This window comes from Elephas maximus, chromosome 11, assembly GCF_024166365.1.
Source record: "Elephas maximus indicus isolate mEleMax1 chromosome 11, mEleMax1 primary haplotype, whole genome shotgun sequence".
Classification (NCBI taxonomy): domain Eukaryota; kingdom Metazoa; phylum Chordata; class Mammalia; order Proboscidea; family Elephantidae; genus Elephas; species Elephas maximus.
In genome coordinates this window covers 55,619,292-55,643,995 of record NC_064829.1, presented here as the reverse complement: position 1 = coordinate 55,643,995, position 24,704 = coordinate 55,619,292, and the positions used below count along the sequence as shown (strand labels likewise).

The window sequence follows — 24,704 nt, the reverse complement described above, 5'->3', positions numbered from 1 at the left end:
ACTATGCCACCAGGGTTTCCATGAAGAAAGGACTAGAGAGAGGCAAAAACCAACAGGAAGAATAGTTAAGAAGCTATTGGAATAGTTCAGGTGAGAGATTAAGGAGACTTGGATTAGTGTGGTGGCTATGGAAATGTGGATTACTAAAGATACATTACAGAAGTAGAATCAATAAGATTTGGTGGTGTCTTTCATACGTGAGAGTGAGGGGGTGTGGCAAGGGGAGGGGCCAAATGGAAGAAGGTGCTAAGAATAACTTCTAGAAATCTTTTTTGAAAGTTTACGAAGCAGTTTTATTGATATATGTGGTATTTCTTTTAATCCATTTTTTTAATTAGGCATTATTAACTCCATTTTTATTCAGATTTAGTAACCTACTCCAGATCACATAATTGGTGAATTTTGTTTTCCTCCCCAGTGTTAATTCCCCCTTCTCCTGGTAAGAGAAGACTTTTGGCTGGGGATCCACCCCTCCCCACTCTCACTGGGTCTGGGTGAGGCTCCATTCAGACATAAAACAAGCAAAGATAACATGAAAAGTGTTGACACGTTGCGGGGAATGCAACCCATGTCATGGAACATTTTATGTGCAAACTATCAAACGGGAAACTAATTTGCTCTGTAAACTGTCACCTAAAGCACAAAAAGAAATTTAAAAAAAGATGACATGGGATTTAGGCCAGTCCAATCAAAGTGAATCTTTGGACTATGGAAAAGACACTTGCCTTTTCATATGGTATAAACCAAAACCCAAACTCACTGCCGAGGAGTAGATTCCAACTCATAGCGACCCTCTAGGACAGAGTAGAACTGCCCCATAGTCTCCAAGACTGCAGTCTTCACGTAAGCAGACTGCCACATCTTTCTCTCACAGAGCAGCTGGCGGATTCAAATTGCCAACTTTTCAGTTAGCAGCCAATCGCTTTAACTACCGCACCACCAGGGCTCTTTCTTCATGTGGTATCCCACTGCCATGGAGTCGATTCCAACTCATAGTGACCCCATAGGATTTCCAAGGCTGTAATCTCTATGGAAGCAGACTGCCACATCTTTCTCCTGAGGAGCCACTGGTGGGTTCAAACTGCCAACCTTTCAGTTAGCAGTCAATTGCTTTAACCACTGAGCAACCAGGGCTCCTATCATATGGTATTAAAAAAAAAAAGTTGCTGTGGTGTCGATTCTATAGCAACCCTATAGGACAGCGTAGAACTGCCCCATAGGGTTTCCAAGGAGTGCCTGGTGGATTCGAACTGCCAAACATTTGGTTAGCAGCCGAGCTCCCAACCACTGCCGCCAGGGCTCCTCATATAATATAACCAAAAAAAACCCAAACCTGTTGCCATCAAGTCAATTCCGACTCATTACGGCCCTATAGGACAGAGGAAAACTGCCCCATAGAGTTTCCAAGGAGCACCTGCTAGATTCCAGCTGCTGACTTTTTGGTTGGCAGCCGTAGCTCTTAACCACTATGCCACCAGGGTTTCCTCATATGATATAGAGCCTTGGAAAAGAGCCCTGGTCCTGCAAAGGCTAAGCAATCAGCTGCTAACCAAAAGTCAGCAGTTTGAACCCACCCACCTCTGTGAGATGACTCCCCAAAATCTGACTTGAGCAACTAGATGGAGGGTAGCTTCACATTCCAAGATGGGAAGAAGACTGGGAAAGATACACACTTTAGAGAGGAAAGTTAAAAGTTAGTTATTAAACAAGTTAACATACAGATACTTGAGATTTTCCAGTGGATATGTCAAGTAATCAGTTGATGCATTGTTCTCTCTATATTCTATCTGCTAGGAGGCCACATGGGTCTGGGGCTCAGCAAAGAAGTCTAGAGTCAGTTTGGGGGAGCTGTTGGCATACAGATGAAATTGGAAGTCATGGAAGCAGATGAGACCATCTAAGCCAGAGGTTTTCAAACCTGGGGTATGTGTTCACAATGCAAGTGTCAAGACTCCATCCCAGAGTGTTTCTGATTCAATAAGTCTTGGTGAGATCCAGGAATCTGCTTTATTAAAAATCAACCTAAAGGACTCTGTTGTAGGTAGTTCAAGACCCACACTTTGAGAATTACTGATCTAATACAACACTATAGACTAAGAAGAGAACTGGGCACAGGACCAAGTCCCAGCAAACTCCAAGATCTAGAAGTCAGGTCAAAAGAAGCCCTGGCTAAGGAAGTGAAGAATGGTTTGAGAGACAGAACAAAAAGTAGGAGAATGTATAAGACAGAAATCAAGAGAAGAGCTTCAACCACATGGAATACTCAGTTAAGTCAAGTAAGATGAGGGCTAAAAAGCATCCATTGGTGACCAGTGACCTAAGTAAGAATTGTTGGTGGGTAGAAGCCAGATTGGATTTGATGGGTTTAAAGGAATCCAGAGGTGACAAGTATCAACAAGTGAAGCAACTCTTTCCAAAAATTGAGGGGAAATAGAGAGAGGTTCGTAAGTACAGGGGGATGTGAGGCCAAATCCAGGGTTTTTTTGTATTAGTATTTTTTAAAGGTGTGAGATACTACAGCAGTGGTTCATAATCTTGGCTGCACATCATAATAAACTGCTAAGCTTTTAAAAATACCAATGCCCAGGCAGGGCCAAGATGGGGGAATAGCCAGATGCTTCCTGCGATCCCTCTTAAATCAAAGACCCAAAAACACAAGTGAAACAATTATATTTATGACAAGCTAGGAGCCCTGAACATCAAAGGCAACCTTAGAAAACAGACTGAGTGGCAGGGGGAGGGAGACTCAGGACAGAAGTGGTTCCTGTCCAGGTATAAACGGTCCATGGACTTTGAATACCTTTCCCCCCTGCATGGACCCGTGTGGGCCTATTTCAGAAGAATAGGCCCTTGTTGGCAGACTGCAACCGTTTCAGCTGTGCGGTGAAGAGGTGAGTGTTTGGTATTTGACACTGCTTTGCCTTTTTTTTTTGCCTATTAAATAGGGTCCTCACCTGCCCATATTAGGGGCATAAGGACTGGTGGCTCCACTCAGGTCACTCAGCCACCTGGACAGGAGTCCAAAGATAACTGGTACCTCCCAGTCCTTACAAACAAAACCACTGGGTGCCCATGGTCCTGCTGCAGAACCCACCCACCTGTATGCTCTAAGGAACAGGGACACGCTTTCCTTACGAACATTCGGGGGCTGGTTCTCAGCCCCCTGCCTTGTTCAGAGCGTGACCCTCTGCTGCAACCAGATACTGGTACCTACACCAATCACTCCTACCCCTCTAAGACTGTAGGACAGAACCTGTACCACACACTTGATGATCAGCTACTTGGACACCTGAGCTGAATTCATACAAGAAAAGTGAAAGGACTCCTAGACTGATATACATGATAACAGCTCTAGCCATCTGGTGACAGGATGTCAAAGCTTCAAGGGAGAAAATAATCAAGCTAGCTCACTCAACCAATCCATTTGGGCATATCAAAACAAAACAAAGCAAGAAGCTAGGATACAGTAAGCAAACATAAACTAATACAATAACTTACAGATGGCTCGGAGACAACAGTCAATATCAAGTCACATAAAGAAACAGACCGTGATAGCCTCAACAAGCTCTCAAAACCAAGAATCAATGGATCTTCTGGATGAAGGTGCCTTTCTGGCATTACTGGACGCAGAATTCAAAAGATTAATGTACAGAACTCTTCAAGACATCAAGAATGAGATTAGGAAAGAGATCAGGCGATACGCAGAACAAGCCATGGAACACACAGATAAAGCAGCTGAAGAAATTAAAAAGATTATTCAAGAACATAATGAAAAACTTAATAAGCTACAAGAATCCATACAGAGACAGCAATCAGAAATTCAAAAGATTAACAATAAAATTACAGAATTAGCTCAACAGAAAGTCAGAGGAGCAGAATTGAGCAAGTGGAAGGCAGAATTGGTGACCTTGAAGATAAAGCACTTGGCACCAACATACTTGAAGAAAAATCAGATAAAAGAATTTAAAAAAATGAAGAAAACTTAAGAATCACGTGAGACTCCATTAAGAGGAATAACCTACAAGTGACTGGAGTACCAGAACAGGGAGGCATAACAGAAAATACAGAGAGAATTGTTGAAGATTTGTTGGCAGAAAACTTCCCTGATATCATGAAAGATGAGAAGATATCTATCCAAGAGGCTCATCGAACTCCACATAAGGAAGATCTTAAAAGAAAGTCACCGAGACATATTAAAATCAAACTCGCCAAAACCAAAGATAAAGAGAGAATTTTAAGACCAGCTAGGGATAAATGAAAAATTACTTACAAAGGAGAGTCAATAAGAATAAGCTCAGACTACTCGACAGAAACCATGCAGGCAAGAAGACAATGTGGTGACTTATATAAAGCATTGAAGAAAAAGAATTCCCAGCCAAGAATCATATATCCAGCGAAACTGTCTCTCAAATATGAAGGTGAAATTAGGACATTTCCAGATAAACAGAAGTTTAGGGAATTCGTAAAAGCCAAACCAAAACTATAAGAAATACTAAAGGCAGTTCTTTGGTTAGAAAATCAGTAATATCAGGTATCATCCCAAGACAGAGCATTCAGATGTCAACCCAGAAGGGGAAATCACAAAAGTAAATTAAGGAAAAAAACGCTCAAAACAGGGAAACAACGATGTTATTATGTAAAAAAAAGACAACATTAAAACAGTAAAGAGGGACTAAGAAATGTAGTCATAGTTCTTTCCTACAGAAAGGAAGACAAGGTGATATAAAGAAATAAAGGTTAGGTTTCAACTTACAGAAATAGGGGTAAATATTAAGGTAACCACAAAGGAGACTAACTATCCTACTCATCAAAATAAAATACAAGAAAAAAAAAGGGACTCAGCAGAAACAAAATCAACAACAACGAATAAGAAGAAAAGACAACAGATAAATTACTCAGCATGAAAAATTAAGTGGGAAAAAGAAATTGTCAACCACACACAAAAAAAGACATCAAAATGACAGCACTAAACTCATACCTATCTATGACTACACTGAATGTAAATGTACTAAATGCACCAATAAAGAGACAGAGAGTGGATAAAAAAGACATGATCCATCTATATGCTGCCTACAAGAGACACACCACAGACTTAGAGACACAAACTAAAACTCAAAGGATGGAAAAAAATATATCAAGCAAACAACAATCAAAAAAGAGTAGGAGTGGTAGTATTAATTTCTGAAAAATAGACTTAAAAGTTAAATCTACCACAAAGGATAAGGAAGGACACTATAAAATGATTAAAGGGACAATATACCAGGAGGATATAACCATATTAAATATTTATGTACCCAATGACAGGGCTGCAAGATACATAAAACAAACTCTAACAGCATTGAAAAGTGAAATAGACAGCTCCACAATAATAGTAGAATTCAACACGCCACTTTCGGTGAAGGACAGGATATCCAGAAGGAAGCTCAGTAAAGACATGGAAGATCTAAATGCCATGATCAACCAACTTGACCTCATAGACATATACAGAACACTGCACCCAACAGCAGCCAAGTATACTTTCTTTCTAGTGCACATGGAACATTCTCTAGAATAGACCACATATTGGGTCATAAAGCAAGCCTTAGTAGAATCCAAAACATCAGAATATTACCAACCATCCTCTCTGACCATAAGGCCATAAAAGTAGAAGTCAATAACAGAAAAAGTAGGGAAAAGAAATCAAACACTTGGAAACTGAACAATACCCTGCTCAAAAACGACTTGGTCATAGAAGACATTAAAGATGAAATAAAGAAATTCATAGAATCCAATGAGAATAAAAACACTTCCTATCAGAACCTTTAGGACACAACGAAAGCAGTACTAGCCAATAGAATTCAACAACATATCAAAAAAAAAAAAAAAAAATTCACCACGGCCAAGTGGGATTCATACCAGGTATGCAGGGATGGTCCAACATTAGAAAAATAATTAATGTAATCCATTGTTTAAATGAAATAAAAGACAAGAACCATGTGTTTTTATCAATTGATGGAGAAAAGGCATGTGACAAAGTTCAACACCCACTCATGATAAAAACTTTCAGTAAAAGAGGAATAGAAGGAAAATTCCTCAACATAATAAAGGGCAAGCCAACAGCAAACATCATCCTAAATGGAGAGAGTCTGAAAGCATTCTGCTTGAAATCGGGAACCAGACAAGGATGCCCTTTATCACCACTCTTATTCCACATTGTGCTGGAGGTCCTAGCCAGAGCAATTAGGCTAGATAAAGAAATAAAGGGCATACAGATTGGTAAGGAAGAAATAAAAGTATCTCTATTTGCAGATGACATGATCTTATACACAGAAAACCCTAAGGAATCCTCAAGAAAACTACTGAAACTAATGGAAGACTTCAGCAGAGCATCAGGATACAAGATAAACATACAAAAATCAGTTGGATTACTCTACGCCAACAAAAAGAACATCGAGGAGGAAATCACCAAATCAATAACATTTACAGTAGCCCCCAAGAAGAAAAAATACTTAGGAATACATCTTACCAGAGATGTAAAAGACCTATACAAAGAAAACTACAAGACACTACTACAAGAAACCAAGGGAAACCTACATAAGTGGAAAACCATACCTTGCTCATGGATAGTAAGGCTTAACATTGTAACATTGTAAAAATGTCTATTCTACCAAAAGTAATCTATAGATACAATGCAATTCCGATTCAAATTCCAATGACATTTTTTAATGAGATGGAGAAACAAATCATGAACTTCACATGGAAGAGAAAGAGGGCCGGGATAAGTAAAGCATTACTGAAAAAAGAAGAACAAAGTGGGAGGCCTCACTCTACCTGATTTAGAACCTATTATACCACCACAGGAGTCAAAACAGGCTGGTACTGGTACAATAACAGATACACAGACCAATGGAACAGAATTGAGAATCCAGACATAAATCCATCTACATATGAGCAGCTGATATTTGACAAAGGCCCAAAGTCAGTTAAATGGGGAGAAGATAGTCTGTTCAACAAATGGTACTGGCATAACTGGATATCCAAAATATGCAAAAAAATGAACCAAGACCCATACCTCACACCATGCACAAAAACTAACTCAAAATGGATCAAAGACCTAAATGTAGAACGTAAAATGATAAAGATCATGGAAGAAAAAATAGGGACAATGCTAGTGGCCCTAACACATGGCATAAACAGTATATAAAACATTACTAACAATGCAGAAGAGAAACGAGATAACTGGGAGCTCCTAAAAATCAATCACCCAACTGGACTAAACCAAACTTTCTGTTGGCCTAGGACAGGAACCATTTCCAAAGCCAACTCTTCAGACAGGGATTGGACTGGACAATGGGATGGAGATGGATCCTGGTGAGGAGTGAGCTTCTTGGATCAGGTGGACACTTGAGACTATGTTGGTTATCTCCTGTCTAGAGGGGAGATGACAGGGTAGAGGGGGTTAGAAGCTGGCAGAATGGGCAGAATAAGAGAGAGTGAAGGGAGGGAGCCAGCTGTTTCATCAGGGAGAGAGAAATTGGGAGCACGTAGCAAGGTGTATATAAGTTTTTGTGAGAGACTGACTTGATTGTAAACTTTCACTTAAAGCACAATAAAAATTAAAAAAAAAAAAAAATCACCTATGCTCATCCAAAGACTTCACCAAAAGAGTAAAAAGATTACCTACAGACTGGGAAAAAGTTTTTAGCTATGACATTTCCGATCAGCATCTGATCTCTAAAATCTATATCATACTGCAAAAACTCAACTACAAAAAGACAACCCAATTAAAATATGGGCAAAGGATATGAACAGACACTTCACTAAAGAAGACATTCAGGTAGCTAACAGATACATGAGGAAATGCACAGGATCATCAGCCATTAGAGAAATGCAAATCAAAACTACACTGAGATTCCATCTCACTCCAACAAGGCTGGCATTAATCCAAAAAACACAAAATAATAAATGTTGGAGAGGTTGAGGAGAAACTGGAACTCTTATACACTGCTGGTGGGAATGTAAAATGATACAACCACTTTGGAAATCGATTTGGCGCTTCCTTAAAAAACTAGAAATAGAATTACCATATGATCCAGCATTCTCAGTCCTTGGAATATATCCTGGAGAATTAAGAGCCTTTACATGAAAGATATATGCATACCCATGTTCATTGCAGCACTGTTCACAATAGCAAAAAGATGGAAGCAACCAAGGTGCCCGTCAACAGGTGAATGGATAAATAAATTATGGTATATTCACACAATGGAATACTAGGCATCGGTAAAGAACAGTGATGAATCTGTGAAACATTTCATAACATGGAGGAATCTGGAAGGCATTATGCTGAGTGAAATTAGTCAGTTGCCAAAGGACAAATATTGTATGAGACCACTATTATAAGAATTCAAGGAATAGTTTAAACAGTTAAGAAAATATTCTTTGAATGTTACAAGAGTAGGGAGGGAGGGAGGGAGAGCTGCATTCACTAATTAGTAGACAAGAACTATTTTGGGTGAAGGGAAAGACAACACACAATACAGGAGAGGTCAGCACAACTGGACTAAATCAAAAGCAAAGTTTTCTGAATAAACCAAATGCTTCAAAGGCCAGCATAGCAGGGGCAGGGGTTTGGGGACCATGGTTTCAGAGGACATCTAGGTCAACTGGCATAATAAAACCTATTAAAAAAACATTCTGCATCCCACTATTGGAGAGTGGCATCTGGGGTCTTAAACGCTAGCGAGCAGCCATCTAAGATGCATCAATTGGTCTCAACCCACCTGGAGCAAAGGAGAATGAAGAACACCAAAGACACAAAGTAATTATGAGCCCAACAAACAGAAAGGCCACATAAACCAGAGACTACATCAGCCTGAGACCAGAACTAGATGGTGCCCAGCTACAACCAATGACTGCCCTGACAGGCAACACAACAGAGAACCCCTGAGGGAGCAGGAGAGCAGTGGGATGCAGACCCCAAATTCTCATTAAAAGAATAAACTTAATGGTCTGACTGAGACTAGAAGGACCCTGCAGGTCTCGGTCCCCAGACCTTCTGTTAGCCCAAGACAGGAACCATTCCCAAAGCCAACTCTTCAGACACAGATTAGACCCACCTTTATGGGATAGGAAATGATACTGGTCAAGAGTGAGCTTCTTGGCTCAAGCAGACACATGAGACTATGTCAGCATCTCTTGTCTGGAGGGGAGATGAGAGGGCAGAGAGGGTCAGAAGCTAGCTGAATGGACAGGAAAATAGAGAGTGCAGGGGAGGACTGTGCTGTCTCATTAGGTGGAGAGCAATCAGGAGTATACAGCAAGGTGTATATAAATTTTTGTATGAGAGGCTGACTCGATTTGTAAACTTTTACTTAAAGCACAATAAAAATTAAAAAAAAAAAACCCAGAAACTAATGCTCATAATATGTCTAGTGGAAAAAATAGTATATAAAACTATCCCTGGCATGCTCAGTATTTTATAAAAATATAAAATAGATGTGGAAAAATATTATTAGAGAATACTCAATATGCTAATAGTGATTATCTCCTGGGTATTGGGATTATGGGTTATTTTTATTTTATTTTTATAATTTTCTGGTTTTTCTATCGTGAGCAAGTGTTCTTTTTATTTTTAAAAGATACTTTTAACAACCAAGGCTTAGAAAGGTCAAGTACTTTAATTAAATACGGTGAGAATAAAAAAAAAAAAAAAAATGCCCAGGCCCCACCCCAAACCACAAAATCTGAATCTCTGGCAGTGGAGCCCAGATATTAGTGGTTTTGTTTTGTTTTTTTAATTTCATGTACCTCCCTTTTTTTCACTTCCCTAAAGCGCTGTTTTTATTCTCCCAGTGCCTGGCCTATAGTATGTCCTCAGTGCATGTTCATTGTTGTGGAAAGTATTGCGGGCCAGTTAGGAGCCTATACAGACAACAGAAAACTACTTTATGTATTGTAAAGTTCGTGTGAAAGGGATTACAACTGAATTCCCCTACTTTCAAATGGGGATCAGAAGCTCGAGAGGGGAATTAAACGCGTAATGTCTCTCTGCCTTGGGAAAGGCGAGTCGGGGCCAGAACCCGGTATTCTAACTCCCAGGTCAGTACCTTCCTGCCTTTCAACACTCTGATTTTGATCACTCCCCAAATCCACTCGCCCATCAATCTGTCTAATAATACCTTCCCCTCACCATTACATTTCCTCAGTCACGAACAGACCCTATCATCCCTTTCACAGACCCGATGTCACCTCAAAACCCCTTTGGTCCCACATCCAGCCTTTCCCCAACACCGCCTGAAGCCCAGCCCCCGGGCTTTGCCAGTGGGGCCTAGGGTGCCACACTGCGCATGCGCCCTTCGGGTGGCCCAGACTGTCGCCCTAGCAACCGGAGACTCGCGAATAATCGACCCTCATCAACAAGGGGAAAAGAGTTCTTTTTCGTTTAAGCTTTCCTTACCGCTTCCCGTGCCTGATGCGTGAATTTCAGGGTCTGATAGGAAAGCTCCATTGGAAGCTGTGTTAGGGCCTGAGAGAAATGATAGAAGAAGCCAGTTACCAGGCTGACCAGTACATGCGAGGAATGCGGCTCGGGAAACCTGACTCTTAACCAGCCCGCCCCTTTCAGGATAGGCCAGAGCCTAGACAGGTCAGCCAATCATCGGCGACAGGTAGATTCTTTATCATGCCAATCAATGTTAGGCAAAGCGTGCTGTAATCGTCACGATTTGCGTGACGCTGACCAATCAGGGACAGAGAGGGGATGATTGGCAGGTCTTCGTACGGAGGGCGGGGGGGTTTGTAGTTGTTTTGGATCTCGTCGTTCTCAGTCTCTGAAGAGCTGGTTCATTCAAGCTTCTGAGCGATAGTATTTGTCCTTTATTTCAGCACATGTTCAGGCCTTTGTGACCCACTGCTTATGTTCCTAAGATTATACTTTGACACCCGGCCTTTTCCCCCCATTAAGTTAAGGCTCGGCAGTTTCCTTTGAGATTATCTCTAGTCCTCATAGAGTGGAAGAATCTGCTATAGACTGTGGCTCTCAGAGGGTTTCTAAAGTGCAAAATGTGCTTCAAGCTTTCCCTTCTCTTCCAGCTCCCTTCACATCAGACCTACTCTTATTACAAGCTGTCAAACATAGACTCCACATTTTCTTCTGCTCCAATTTTTCTTCATGTTTAAATTACTCTATGTTCTCAATGTCTTTTCCTGTCTCTCTTGCTGTGAATGCTTTTCTAAACCATACCCTCTTCATTATCTTCAGCCTTCTTCATCCATTCTCTCCCCTCAGAATACAGAAATATTTAAGTCTCCCCCATCTAAAACCCGCTTCATCTTATAGTTGTTGAATTGAATCACCTCTCTGCCATTCCCAGCAAGCTTTCTGAAAGGATTGCCTAGCCTTTTCCCCACTTCTTCACCTCCCATTCATTTCTCAACACGTTCTGCCCCTGCTCCATTAAAACAGTTCTTGCGAGAAGTCCTCAATAACTTCCTCACCGGCAAATCCAATTTTAGATTATTTTATACTCTTTCTCTTCTTTCAACTTGGCACCATTTGAAATTGTTGACTAACTCTGTCATTAGTAATAACAGCTGTAACTTGTGAAACATTTATTACACCAGACAATATACTATGTGATTTGTTTGGTTATCTAATTTAATCCTAACAACCCATGAAGAAGGCTTTAATGCCCCCATTTACAGTTGTGGAAACAGAGGCTCAAGAAGCCTTATTAACCACTTCTAGGTTATCCAACAACATAGGGTTAGGATTCAAACTCAGGTCTCCTGACTGAAGTCAGTACTCTTTTCACTATACCACACTGCCCCACCCTTCTGTTCCATCTCACTCCCACCTTCACACAGGCACTCCAACAAAAGCAAACTGCTTACATTGGTTGTGAACCACTCATCATTAGTTTCACCTGCTTGGAGGACCGCTCTCACCCCTTTTGCCCGTTAAAAGCCTATGTTGCCTGTAAGACTTAGCTCAGAAATCATCTTCTAGGATAATTCAGTGGAGTTTTTCTAAACAATCACCACACTTACCCCAGGCAGACATTAGGGATAAAGAGAATTAGTTCCTCGTTCTTCAACATACTTTTCAAACCACATTTACCACATTGTTTTGTCAAAATATTATTTGCAAAACCTCAACAACACAATTTTCTTTGACATGAATGAGCACATGTCGAAGATTTCACTCAGCTCAGAAATGGGGGAACCAGTAAGATGGTAAAGCTGGTTCCAGAGCATTTTGAGCAACTGGGTATTTATAGGCATTTTGAGAAAATAACGTTAGGATAAGATTGGTAGGTTAGATACAATGCTGGTTAATGTCCCACAGGGCAACAAAACCATAACCTTTGAAATTTTCTTTTCCAAAGGACAAAAAGCCATAAGTTAACCTGTGATTTCCAGAGTCAGAGCTCTTAATTAATAATAAACAGCAAAGTAAAAAACAAAAGTATATTTCTCTCAATTTGGCTATTTACATTTACATTTTAACTAATTAAAAATTAAGTTTAAAATTCAGTTCAGTCACACTAGCCGCATTTCAAGTATTCAATAGTCACATTTACCTAGTGACTACAGTACTGTACAGCACAGATAGAGAACATTCCATCATTGCTGATAACAGAAAGGTCTATTGGATAGTGCTGCTCTAGATAATTAAATAATCCTTGGTTGGGCTTCTTAAACAATGCTATAGTAAAACATTGAAATTACAGACTGTAGTCTCGTTTGCCTTACTTCTAAATTTAAGATCATGTTTTTCTTAAATAAAAATCTTCCACTTGACTACACTGGCTTTCAAACTTCTGTAACTAAGACCCACATTAAGAAATACATTTTACATTGGGATGCAGAAAACACATATATATGCATAAAACTGAAACAAGTTTAATGAAATGGCCTTAGTACAGAGATGGAATATGATATTTTGTTTTTCTTCTTCTCTTCCTCTTTCAGGGATTGAATTGTGTCCCCCCTAAAAATGTGCGTCAACTGGTTAGGCCAGGATTCCTAGTATTCTGTGATTGTCCTCTATTTTGTAATTTTAATTTTATGTTAAAGAGGATTAGGGTGGGATTGTAACACCACCCTTATGTCACATCCCTGATCCAATGTAAAGGGAGTTTCCCTCGGGTGTGGTCTGCACCACCTTTTATCTCTCAAGAGATAAATGGAAAAGGAAGCAAGAAGAGAGTGGGGGACCTCATACCACCAAGAAAACAGTGGCCAGGTGCAGAGCACTTCCTTTGGACCTGAGGTTCCTGCCCTGAGATGCTCCCAGACCAAGGGAAGACTGATGTATCACAATGACCTTCCTCCAGAGCCCACAGAGAGAGAAAGCCTTCCCCTGGAGCCAGTGCCCTGAATTCAGACTTCTAACTATGAGTTGGAATCCACTCGACGGCAGTGGGGGGAGCCTACCGGACTGTGAAAGAATAAACTTCTCTTTTTTGAAGCCATCCACTTGTGGTATTTCTGTTATAGCAGCACTAGGTGACTAAGACATCCTTCTTCTCAATTTCTTTTCTTCCTTTTGTTAACTGAAAGCATGTTATGATTTTACAACTACCTAATGAGTGACAATTGACAATTTGAAAAACATTGCACTAGACTGTAAATGACTTGAGGGGACTTATATTTTTCTTATGAATTTATTTGCTTCTATCACACTTGTGGCACCTAACAGATTCAAAAAGTATTTGTTGAGTGGGTAATTTTCCTTCAGAAGGTACTGACCTATACAAGGTAAATAAAAGTCTCCTCCAGTAGATCAGGCGCTTTCAAACATTTAAAGGTAAGACAGTAAGAAAATGTATTTTACACGGTGACTCATTATATATATATAGATACATGCACACATACATCTAACACACGTTCCCTAAAATACTTAGTGCTTACTTTGTGTGATGCGCTTTGCTATTTTCTGTTTCTCTTTTTAAATGCCAGTTGTTATTTTATTGTTGTTAGGTGTCATCAGGTCGGTTCTGACTCATAGCCACGCTATGTGCAACAGAAAGAAAACACTGCCCAGTCCTGCACCATCCTCACAATCATTGCTATGTTTGAGCCCATCATTGCAGCCACTGTGTCAATCCATCTTGTTGAGGGTCTTCCTCTTTTTCACTGACCCTGTACTTTACCAAGCATAATGTCCTTCTCCAGGGACTGGTCCCTCCTGATAACATGTCAAAAGTATGTGAGACAAAGTCCTGCCATCCTTGCTTCTAATGAAGATTCCAACTGTGCTTCTTCCAAGGCAGATTTGTTTGTTCTTCTGGCAGTCCATGCTATATTCAACGTTCTTTGCCAAAGTCATAATTCAAATGCAAAAATTCTTCTTCAGTCTTCTTTATTCATTGTTCAGCTTTTGCATGCATATGAGGCAATCGAAAATACCATGGATTGGGTCAGGTGCACCTTGGTCCTCAAAGTGACATCTTTGCTTTTTAACACTTTAAAGAGGTCTTTTGCAGCACATTTGCCCAATGCACTACATCATTTGATTTCCTGTCTGTTGCTTCCATGGGTGTTGATTGTGGATCCCCAAGTTACATGAAATTCTTGACAACTTCAATATTTCTCCATTTATCAGTAATGTTCCTTATTGGTCCAGCTGTGAGAATTTTTGTGTTCCTTATGTTGAGGTATAATCCATACTGAAGGCTGTAGTCTTTGATCTTCATCAGTAAATGCTTCAAACTCTCTTGACTTTTGCAAGCAAGGTTGGGTCATCTGCATATCGCAGGTTACTAATAAGTCTTCCTCCAATCCTGATGCCATGTTCTTCTTTATATAGTTGGACTTCTTGGATTACGTGCTCAGCACAAAGACTGAATAAGTACGGTGAAAGGATACAACCCTGACACACACCACTCCTTACTTTAAACCATGCAGTATACCCTTGTTCTGTTTGAATGACTGCCTCGTGATCCATGTACAGATTCCTCATGAGCACAATTAAATGCTCTTAAATTCCCATTCTTCCCAATGTTACCCAAAATTTGCCACGATCCACACAGTCAAATGCTTGTGCATAGTCAATAAAACACAGGTAAACATCTTTCTGGTATTCCTTGTTTTCAGTCAAGATCTCTTTGTCATCAACAATGATATCCCTCATTCCATGTTGTCATGGATTGAGTTGTGTCCCCCAAAAAGTATGTGTCAACTTGGTTAGGCCATGATTCCCAGTATTGTGTGGTTGTTCTCCATTTTGTGACTGTAATTTTATGTTGAGAGGATTAGGGTGGGATTGTAACACCACCTTTACTCAGGTCACCTCCATGATCCAAGGTAAAGGGAGTTTCCCTGGGGTGTGGCCTGCAAGCAGAGAGTGGGGGACCTCATACCACCAAGAAAGCAGCACCAGGAGCAGGGCGCATCCTTGGGACACGGTGCCCCTGCGCCTGAGAAGCTCCTTGACCAGGGAAGATTGAGGACAAGGACCTTCCTACAGAGCCGATAGAGAGAAAAAGCCTTCCCCTGGAGTCGATGCCCTATATTTAGACTTGTAACCTACTAGACTGTGAGAAAACAAATTTCTCTTTGTTAAAGCCATCCGCGTGTGGTATTTCTGTTATAGCAGTACTGGATGACTAAGACACATGTCCTTTTCTGAATCCAGCTTGAATTTCTGGCAGTTCCCTGTCAATGTACGGCTGCGAACATTTTTTAATTATCTTCAGCAAAATTTGACTTGTGTGTGATAGTGATGACATTATTTGATAATTTCCACATTCTGTTGGATTGTCTTTCTTTGGAATGAGCACAAATATGGATCTCTTCCAGTCGATTGGCCAGCTAGCTGTCTTCCAAATTTCTTGGCATAAATGAGTGAGCACTTCCGTCTTAATTGGTATCCCGTCAATTCCAGGAGCCTTGTTTTTCACCAATGCCTTCAGTGCAGCTTGGACTTCTTCCTTCAGTACCATTAGTTCTCGATCATATGCTACCTCCTGAAATGACTGAACGTCGACCAATTCTTTTTGGTACAGTGATCCTGTATATTCCTTCTATCTTCTTTTGATGCCTCCTGAGTTGTTCAGTATTTTTGCTCATAGAATCCTTCAAAATTGCACCTCAAGGCTTGAATTTTTTCTTCAGTTCCTTCAGCTTCAGAAATGCCAGGTGTGTCCTTCCCTTTTGGACTTCTAACTCCAGGTCTTTCCATGTTTCACTACAATACTTGTCTTCTGGAGCTGCCCTTTGAAATCTTCTGTTAGCAATTTTATGCTTTAGCTACTTTACATTCAAAAGCAAGTTGCAGAGTCTCTTCTGACATCCATTTTGGTCTTTTCTTTCTTTATCCTCTTTTTAATGACCTTTTAATTTCTTCATGTATGATGTCCTTGATGTCATCCCACAACTCGTCTGGTCTTTGGTCATTAGTGTTCAATACATCAAATCTATTCTTGAGATGGTCTCTAAATTCAAGTGGGATATACTCAAGGTTGTACTTTGGCTCTCGTGAACTTGTTTTAATTTCCTTCAACTTCAACTTGAACTTGCATATGAGCAATTATGTTCCCTTCCACATTTGGGCCCTGGCCTTGTTCTGACTGATGATATTGAGCTTCTCTATCATCTCTTTCCACAGATGTAGTCAATTTGATTCCTGTGTATCCCATCTGGCAAGGTCCATGTGTAGAGTTGCAGTTCATGTTGTTTAAAAAAGGTATTTGCAATGAAGAAGTTGTTGGTCTTGCAAAATTCTATCATGCAATCCCTGACATTGCTTCTATGACCAAGACCGTAGTTTCCAACTACTGATCCTTCCTCTTTGTTTCCAATTCCCACATTCCAATCACCAGTAATTATCAATGCATCTTGATTACATGTGTGATCAATGTCCGACTCCAGAAATTGGTTAAAAAATCTTCAATTTCTTCATCATCGGCATTAGTGGTTGGTGCATAAATTTGAATAACTGGTCTTTCTTATAATCCAAACTCAGTGCCGTTGAGTCGATTCCGACTCGTAGTGACCCTTTATTATCCCATCACTGACAGTTTTGTACTTCAGGATAGATCTTGCTCTTTTTGACAATGAATGTGATGCCATTCCTCTTCACTATGTCATTCCCAGAATAGTAGACCATGTGATTATCTGACTCAAAATGGCCAATACCAGTCCATTTCAGCTTACTAATGCCTAGGATATTGATCTTTCTGTGTTCCATCTCATTTTTTAAAATATTTATTTATTGTGCTTTAGGTGAGTTTACAAATCAAGTCAGTTTCTCATACAAAAAGCCCTATACACCCCGCCATGCACTCCCAGCTGCTCTCCCCTTAATGAGACAGCACGTTCCTCCTCTCCACCCTGAATTCCCCGTGTCCATTCAACCAGCTCTTGTCCCCCTCTTCCTTCTCATCTCACCACCAGATAGGAGTCACCCTCATAGTCTCATGTGTCTACTTGAGCCACGAAGTTCACTCCTCACCAGCATTATTGTCTATCTTATAGTCCAGACCAATCCCTGTTGGTTTTGGGAATGGTTCCATTACTGGACTATCAAAGGGTCCAGGGACCATGACCGTCAGGGTCCCTCCAATCTTAGTTAGACCATTAAGCCTGGGCATTTTATGAGAATTTAAGATCTGCATCCCACTATTCCCCTGCTCCATCACGGATTCTCTGTTATGTTCCCTGTCAGGGCAGTGATCAGTGGTAGTTGGGCACCATCTAGTTCTTCCAGTCTCAGGCTGATGGAGTCTCTGGTTTATGTGGCCCTTTCTGTTTTTGGGCTCATATTTACCTTGTGTCTTTGGTGTTCTTCCTTCTCCTTTGCCTCTGGTGGGTTGAGACCAATTTATGCATCTTAGATGGCCACTCGTTAGCATTTAAGACCCCAGACACCTCTCACCAAAGTGGAATGCAAACCGTTTTCTTAGGATATCTTATTATCCCAATTGACCTAGATGTCCCTGGAAACCATGGCCCCCAGGCCCCCATCCCTGATACTTTGGCCTTTGAAGCTTTTGGTTGTATTGAGGAAATTTCTTTGTTTTTGGTTTAGTCCAGTTGTACTGACTATCCCTGTGGTATGTGTTGTCCTTTCCTTCACCTAAAAAAATATTGTCCCATTTCTTTTTTGACAACTTCCAATTTTACTAGATTTATGATGTAATGGATTGAATTGTGTGCCCCAAAATATCCATCAACTTGGCTAGGTCATGATTCCCAGTATTGTATGATTGCCATCTAATGTGATTTTGTCATCTAATGTGATTTCCCTATATGTTGTAAATCCTATCACTATGATGTAATGAGATGGATTATGAGCAGTTATATCGATGAGATCTACTAGATTAGATAGCGTCTTCAGCGAATCTCTTTTGAGATATAAAAGAGAGAAGTGAACAGAGAGACACAAGGACCTCATACCACCAAGAAAGCAGTGCTGGGAACAGACTGCATCCTTTGGACCTGAGATGCCTACGCTGAGATGCTCCCAGACCAAGGGAAGACTGATGCATCACAATGACCTTCCTCCAGAGCTAACAGAGAGAGAAAGCCTTCCCCTGGAGCTGGTGTCCTGAATTCAGACTTCTAGCCTACTGGACTATGAGAGAATAGACTCCTCTTTGTTAAAGCCGTCTGCTTGTGGTATTTCTGTTATAGCAGCACTAGATGACTGAGGCATATAATTCATACATTGCCCATTCCAATTATTAATGGATGTTTGCAGCTGTTTCTTCTTATTTTAAGTCATGCCACATCAGTAAATGAAGGTCCCGAAAGCTTTACTCTATCCATGTCATTAAGGTCAACTCTACTTTGAGTAGGCAGCCCTTTCTCCAATTGTATTTTGAGTGACTTCTAACCTGAGGAGCTCATCTTCTAGCACTATACTAGACAATCTTCCTCCGCTTTTCATAATGTTTTCATTGTCCAATTTTTTTTTAGAAGTAGATCACCAGGTCCATCTTTCTAGTCTGTCTTAGTCTGGAAGGTCTGCTGAAACCTGTCCACCATGGGTGACCCTGCTGGTATCTGAAACACCGGTGGCATAGCTTCCAGCATCACATCAACACGCAAACCACCACAGTATGACAAACTGACAGATGAGTTGTGGTATGATTTTATAAGAGTTCACAGACTGAAGCTCTGTCAGCTCTGGAGGAAGGTCTCTTTCATTCCTTGATTGCTTGGTGATTCTAGGTTGCTTGGCAGTCTCCACTTGGCATGTATCTTTCCTTCTGTTCATGCTTACTTCTCTCTACCTAATCTGCTCTTTTCATATCTCAAAAATGAGTAGATTCAAGACACACCTACACTTGTATGGCATCATTAACAAAACAAAAACCCTATTTCCAAATGGGATTACATCCGCAGGTATAGGCTTTAGGGTTCCAACACATATTTTGGGGGGAAACAATTCAATCCAAAACCTTGGAATTCTGTATTCACAACCTCACATCAAACCACCATCAGCAGAGTACTAGGCATGTAAGAATGAGAGGGAGCTTTCAAGACTGACAAATCTTGTGACCAAACCAAACCCATTGCCATTGAGTTGATTCCGACTCATAGCAACCGTATAGGACAGAGTAGAACTGCCCCATAGAGTTTCCAAGGAGTGCCTGGTGGATCTGAACTGCCGACCTTTAGGTTAGCAGCCATAGCACTTAACCACTATGCCACCAGGGTTTCCAATCTTGTGACAGTCAACTATAAATCATCTCTGAACATATATGTCAAAACTCCATTTTTTTCTGTATCTAAAAAAACATATCCTGCCATTCTTTAATAACTGTTAGCTCTGTCAATGGGAAGAGAGAATATTTTAATCATACAGACATTCTATGTTGGTATATTTGTTGGTATATTTCTCTCTGCCAACAATTGTTGAAATTCTAAAAGAATAAAATACTTCTACTGGATCTGATTCAAAAACAGAGTGAAATCTGATTTTTGCCCCATCACTGTTATCAGAGTTGTTTTTAAATTTACCCTAAACAGTGTCAAAATGCTTGCCCTTTCTTTCTGCCATCATCTCCACGATAGTCCCAGCGCTACCCTTCCTACAGTCACATATGACGGTCAGCACTCCTCTCTGGAGTCACAGAGGCCAGGATTGGAATCTTGCCCCATCACTTACTGGTCTGTGATTTTAGGAAATGTACTGGACCTGTCCAAGCTTTATTTTCTTACCTTTAAGATGGGAAAAGTATTATCTATCTCATAGTGTTTAAAGGATTAAATGAGACAATGCATTAAATGAGACGAAGTCCACCTTAGCCAAGTCTCCTTGATCAAGAGATTGTTTGCAGATATCTATCCAAGAGGCTCATGGAACTTCACACAAGGTAAATCCCAAAAGAAAATCACCAAGACATGCTATAATCAAAATTGCCCACCAAAGATAAATAGAGAATTTTAAGAAAAGCTAGGGATAAATGAAAAGTCATCTACAAAAGACGGTCAGTAAGACTAAGCTCAGACTACTCAGCAGAAACCATGTAGACAAGAAGGCAATGGGATGACATATATTTTTTTTTTCCTTGAAGGAAAAAAAAACTGCCAGCCAAGAATTATATATCCAGCAAAACTGTCTCTCAAATATGATGGCAAAATTATGACATTTCCAGACAAACAGAAGTTTAGGGAATTTGCAAAAACCAAACCAAAGTTACAAGAAATGCTAAAGGGAGTCCTCCGGTTAGAAAGTCAACAACATCCGATAACAACCCAAAACTAGAACATGGGACAGACAACCAGATATCAACCCAGATAGGGAAATCACAAAAACAAATCAAAGCTAAAATGCTCAAAACAGGGAAATGGAGATGTCGTTATGTAAAAGATGCCAACATTAAAACAAAAAAGAGGGACTAAAAAATGTAGTCATAGATCTTTCATATGGAGAGGAAGTCAAGGCAATATAAAGAAATAAAAGATTGTTTTAAACTTAGAAAAATAGTGGTAAATATTAAGGTAACCACAAAGGAAACTAACAATCCTACACATCAAAACAAAAAAACAAGAAAAATATAAGGACTCAGCAAATACCAAATCAACGAAAAAGAGGAAAAAAATATATACAAAGAAAAGCAACTCAGCACAGAAAATTACATGGAACAAAGACACTGTCAACAACCCCCCCAAAAAGACATCAGATTGACAGCACTAAACTTATGCCAATCAATAATTATGCTGAATGTAAATGGACTAAATGCACCAATTAAGAGGCAGAGAGTGGCAGAATGGATTAAAAAAAAAAAAAAATGATCTGTCTATACGCTGCCTATGAGAGACACACCTTAGACTTAAAGACACAAACAAACTAAAACTCAAAGCATGGAGAAAAATACATCAAGCAAACAACAATCAAAAAAGAACAGGAGTGGTGTCTTCATCATCTAGTGCTGTCATAACAGAAATGCCACAAGTGGATTGCTTTAACAAAGAGAAATTTATTTCCTCACAGTAAAGTAGGCTAAAAGTCCAAATTCAACGTGTCAGCTCCAGGGGAAGGCTTTCCCTGTCTGTCATCTCTGGAAGGAGGTCCTTGTCCTCAATCTTTCCATGGTCAGGGAGCTTCTCAGGCACAGGGACCCCGTATCCAAAGGATGTGCTCTGCTCCTGGTGCTGCTTACTTGGTGGTATGAAGTCCCCAACTCTCTGCTTGCTTCCCTTTCCTTTTATCTCTTGAGAGGTAAAAGGTGGTGCAGGCGACACGCCAGGAAAACTCCCTTTACCTTGGATCTGGGAAGTGACCTGAGTAAGGGTGGTGTTACGATCCCACCCTAATGCTTTCAACATAAAACTACAATCACAAAATGGAGGACAACAGTGAATACTGGGAAGCATGGCCTAACCAAGTTGACACATACATTTTTGGGGGAACATAATTCAGTTCATACAAGTGGCAATATTAATTTCTGACAACACAGACTTTACAATAAAACACACCACAAAAGATAAAGAAGGACACTATATAATGATTAAAGGGTCAATACAGCAGGAGGACATGCCATCATAAATACTTATACACCCAATGACAGGGCTCCAAAAAACATAAAACAAACTCTAACAGCACTGAAAAGAGAGGCAGACAGCTCCACAATAACAGTGGGAGATTTCAACACATCACTTTCAGTGAAGGACAGAACATCCAAAAAGAAGCTCATAAAAGATATGGAAGATCTAAATGCCACAATCAACCAACTTGACCCATAGACATATACAGAACACTTGACCCAAGGGCAGCCAAGTATACTTTCTTTTCCAGTGCACATGGAACATTCTCCAGAATAGACCACATATTAGGCCATAAAGCAAGCCTTAACAGAATCTAAAACATCGAAATATTACAAAGCATCTTTTCTGAGCATAAACCATAAAAGTAGAAAACAATAAGAGAAAAAGGAAGGAAAAAAAAATCAAATACACGGAAACTGAACAACAGCTTGCTGAAAAACTATTGGGTTATAGGAGAAATTAAGGATGGAATAAAGAAATTCATTGAATCAAATGAGAATAAAAACATAGCCTACCAAAACCTTTGGGGCACAGCAAAAGCAGTGCTCAGAGGTCAACTTATAGCAATAAATGCACACATCCAAGAAAAAGAAAGGGCCAAAATCAAAGAGTTAACCCAAGAACTTGAACAAATAGAAAGAGAACAGCAAAACAAGCTCTCAGGCACCAGAAGAAAGCAAATAATAAAAATCACAGAAGAAATAAATGAAACAGAGGATAGAAAAACAATTGGAAGACTTAACAAGAACAAAAGCTGGTTCTTTGAATAGATCAACAAAATCAATAAGCCATTGGCCAAATTCACAAAAGAAAAACGGGAGAGGACGCAAATAACCCGAATAAGAAATGAGATGGGCAATATCAAAACAGACCCAACTGAAATTAAAAGAATCATAACAGAATACTAGGAAAAACTGTACTCCAACAAGTTTGAAAACCTAGAGGAAACGGGCAAATTTCTAAAAGTACACTACTTACCTAAACCAACACAAACAGAGGTAGAAAAACTAAATAAACCCATAGCAAAAGAAGACATTGAAAAGGTTATTAAAAACCTCCCAACAAAAAAAAAGTCCTGGCTATGACAGCTTCACTGGAGAATTCTACCAAACTTTCAGAGAAGAGTTAACACACTACCAAACGCAGTGCTATTGAGTCGATTCCGACTCATAGCAACCCTATAGGACAGAGTAGAACTGCCCCATAGAGTTTCCAAGGAGCGCCTGGCAGATTTGAACTGCTGACCCTTTGGTTAGCAGCTGTAGCACTTGACCACTACACCACCAGGGTTTCCAACACACTACTACTAAAGGTATTTCAGAGGATTTTTGCATCTAAATTCATGAGGGATATTGGTCTGTAATTTTGTTTTGGGGAGGAATACTCCCAAAACTCATTTTATGAAGCCAGTATAACCCTGATGCCAAAACCAGATAACACTCCACAAAAAAGAAAATTACAGACCAATATCCCTCATGAACTTAGACGCAAAAATCTTCAACAAAATTTTAGCCAATAGAATTCAACGGTATGTCAAAAAAATAATTCACCACGATCAAGTGGGATTCATACCAGGTATGCATGGATTGTTCAACAATAGAAAAACAATCAATGTAATCCACCACATAAATAAAACAAAAGACAAAAACCACATGATCTTATCAATTGATGCAGAAAAGGCATTTGACAAAGTCCAACACCCACTCATGATAAAAATTCTCAGCAAAATAGGAATAGAAGGAAAATTCCTCAACATAATGAAGAGCATTTATACAAAGCCAACAGCAAACATCATCCTAAATGGAGAGAGCCTGAAAGCATTCTGCTTGAGATTGGGAACCAGACAAGGATGCCCTTTATCACCACTCTTATTCAACATCGTGCTGGAGGTCCTAGTCGGAGCAATTAGGCTAGATAAAGAAATAAATGGTATACAGATTGGTAAGGAAGAAGTAAAAGTATCTCTATTTGCAGATGACATGATCTTATACACAGAAAACCCTAAGGACTCCTCAAGGAAACTACTGAAACTAGTAGAAGAGTTCAGCAGCGTGTCAGGATACAAGATAAACATATAAAAATCATTTGGATTCTTCTGCACCACAAAAAGAACATCAAGGAGGAAATCACCGAATCAATACCATTTACGGTAGCTCCCAAGAAGGTAAAATACTTAGGAATAAATCTGACCAGAGATGTAAAAGACCTATACAAAGAAAACTACAAGACACTTCCACAAGAAACCAGAAGAGACCTACACAAGTGGAAAAACATACCTTGCTCATGGATAGGAAGCCTTAACATTGTAAAAATGTCTATTCTACCAAAAGCGATCTATAGATACAATGCAATTCCCATCCAAATTCCAATGACATTTTTTAATGAGATGAAGAAACAAATCACCAACTGCATATGGAAGGGAAAGAGGCTCCGCATAAGTAAAGCATTACTGAAAAAGAAGAACAAAGTGGGAGGCCTCACTCTACCTGATTTTAGAACCAATTATACCACCACAGGAGTCAAAACAGGCTGGTACTGGTACAACAACAGATACATAGACCAATGGAACAGAATTGAGAATCCAGACATAAATCCATCCACATATGAGCAGCTGATATTTGACAAAGGCCCCAAATCAGTTAGATGGGGAAAAGACAGTCTCTTTAACAAATGATGCTGGCATAACTAAACTGGATATTCATCTGCAAAAAAATGAACCAAGG

General features: G+C 39.9%; 1 protein-coding gene across 8 annotated transcripts in view; it reads right to left on the bottom strand.

Moving 5' to 3' along the window:
* KATNAL2 (katanin catalytic subunit A1 like 2) overlaps nucleotides 1-24,704 on the bottom strand; it is a 132,414-nt gene that overhangs the window by 91,320 nt on the left and 16,390 nt on the right. For 6 of the 8 annotated variants that reach the window (XM_049901726.1, XM_049901721.1, XM_049901723.1 and 3 more), the window contains exon 1: nucleotides 10,436-10,543. The exons of 1 other annotated variant lie outside the window; for it this stretch is intronic. In XM_049901726.1, coding sequence (XP_049757683.1) covers nucleotides 10,436-10,486 — 51 coding nt within the window. In that variant the 5' untranslated portion in view covers nucleotides 10,487-10,543. Of the gene's footprint in view, nucleotides 1-10,435; nucleotides 10,544-24,704 lie in introns of those variants that run through there. One more of the 8 variants, XM_049901725.1, reaches the window with a different exon arrangement.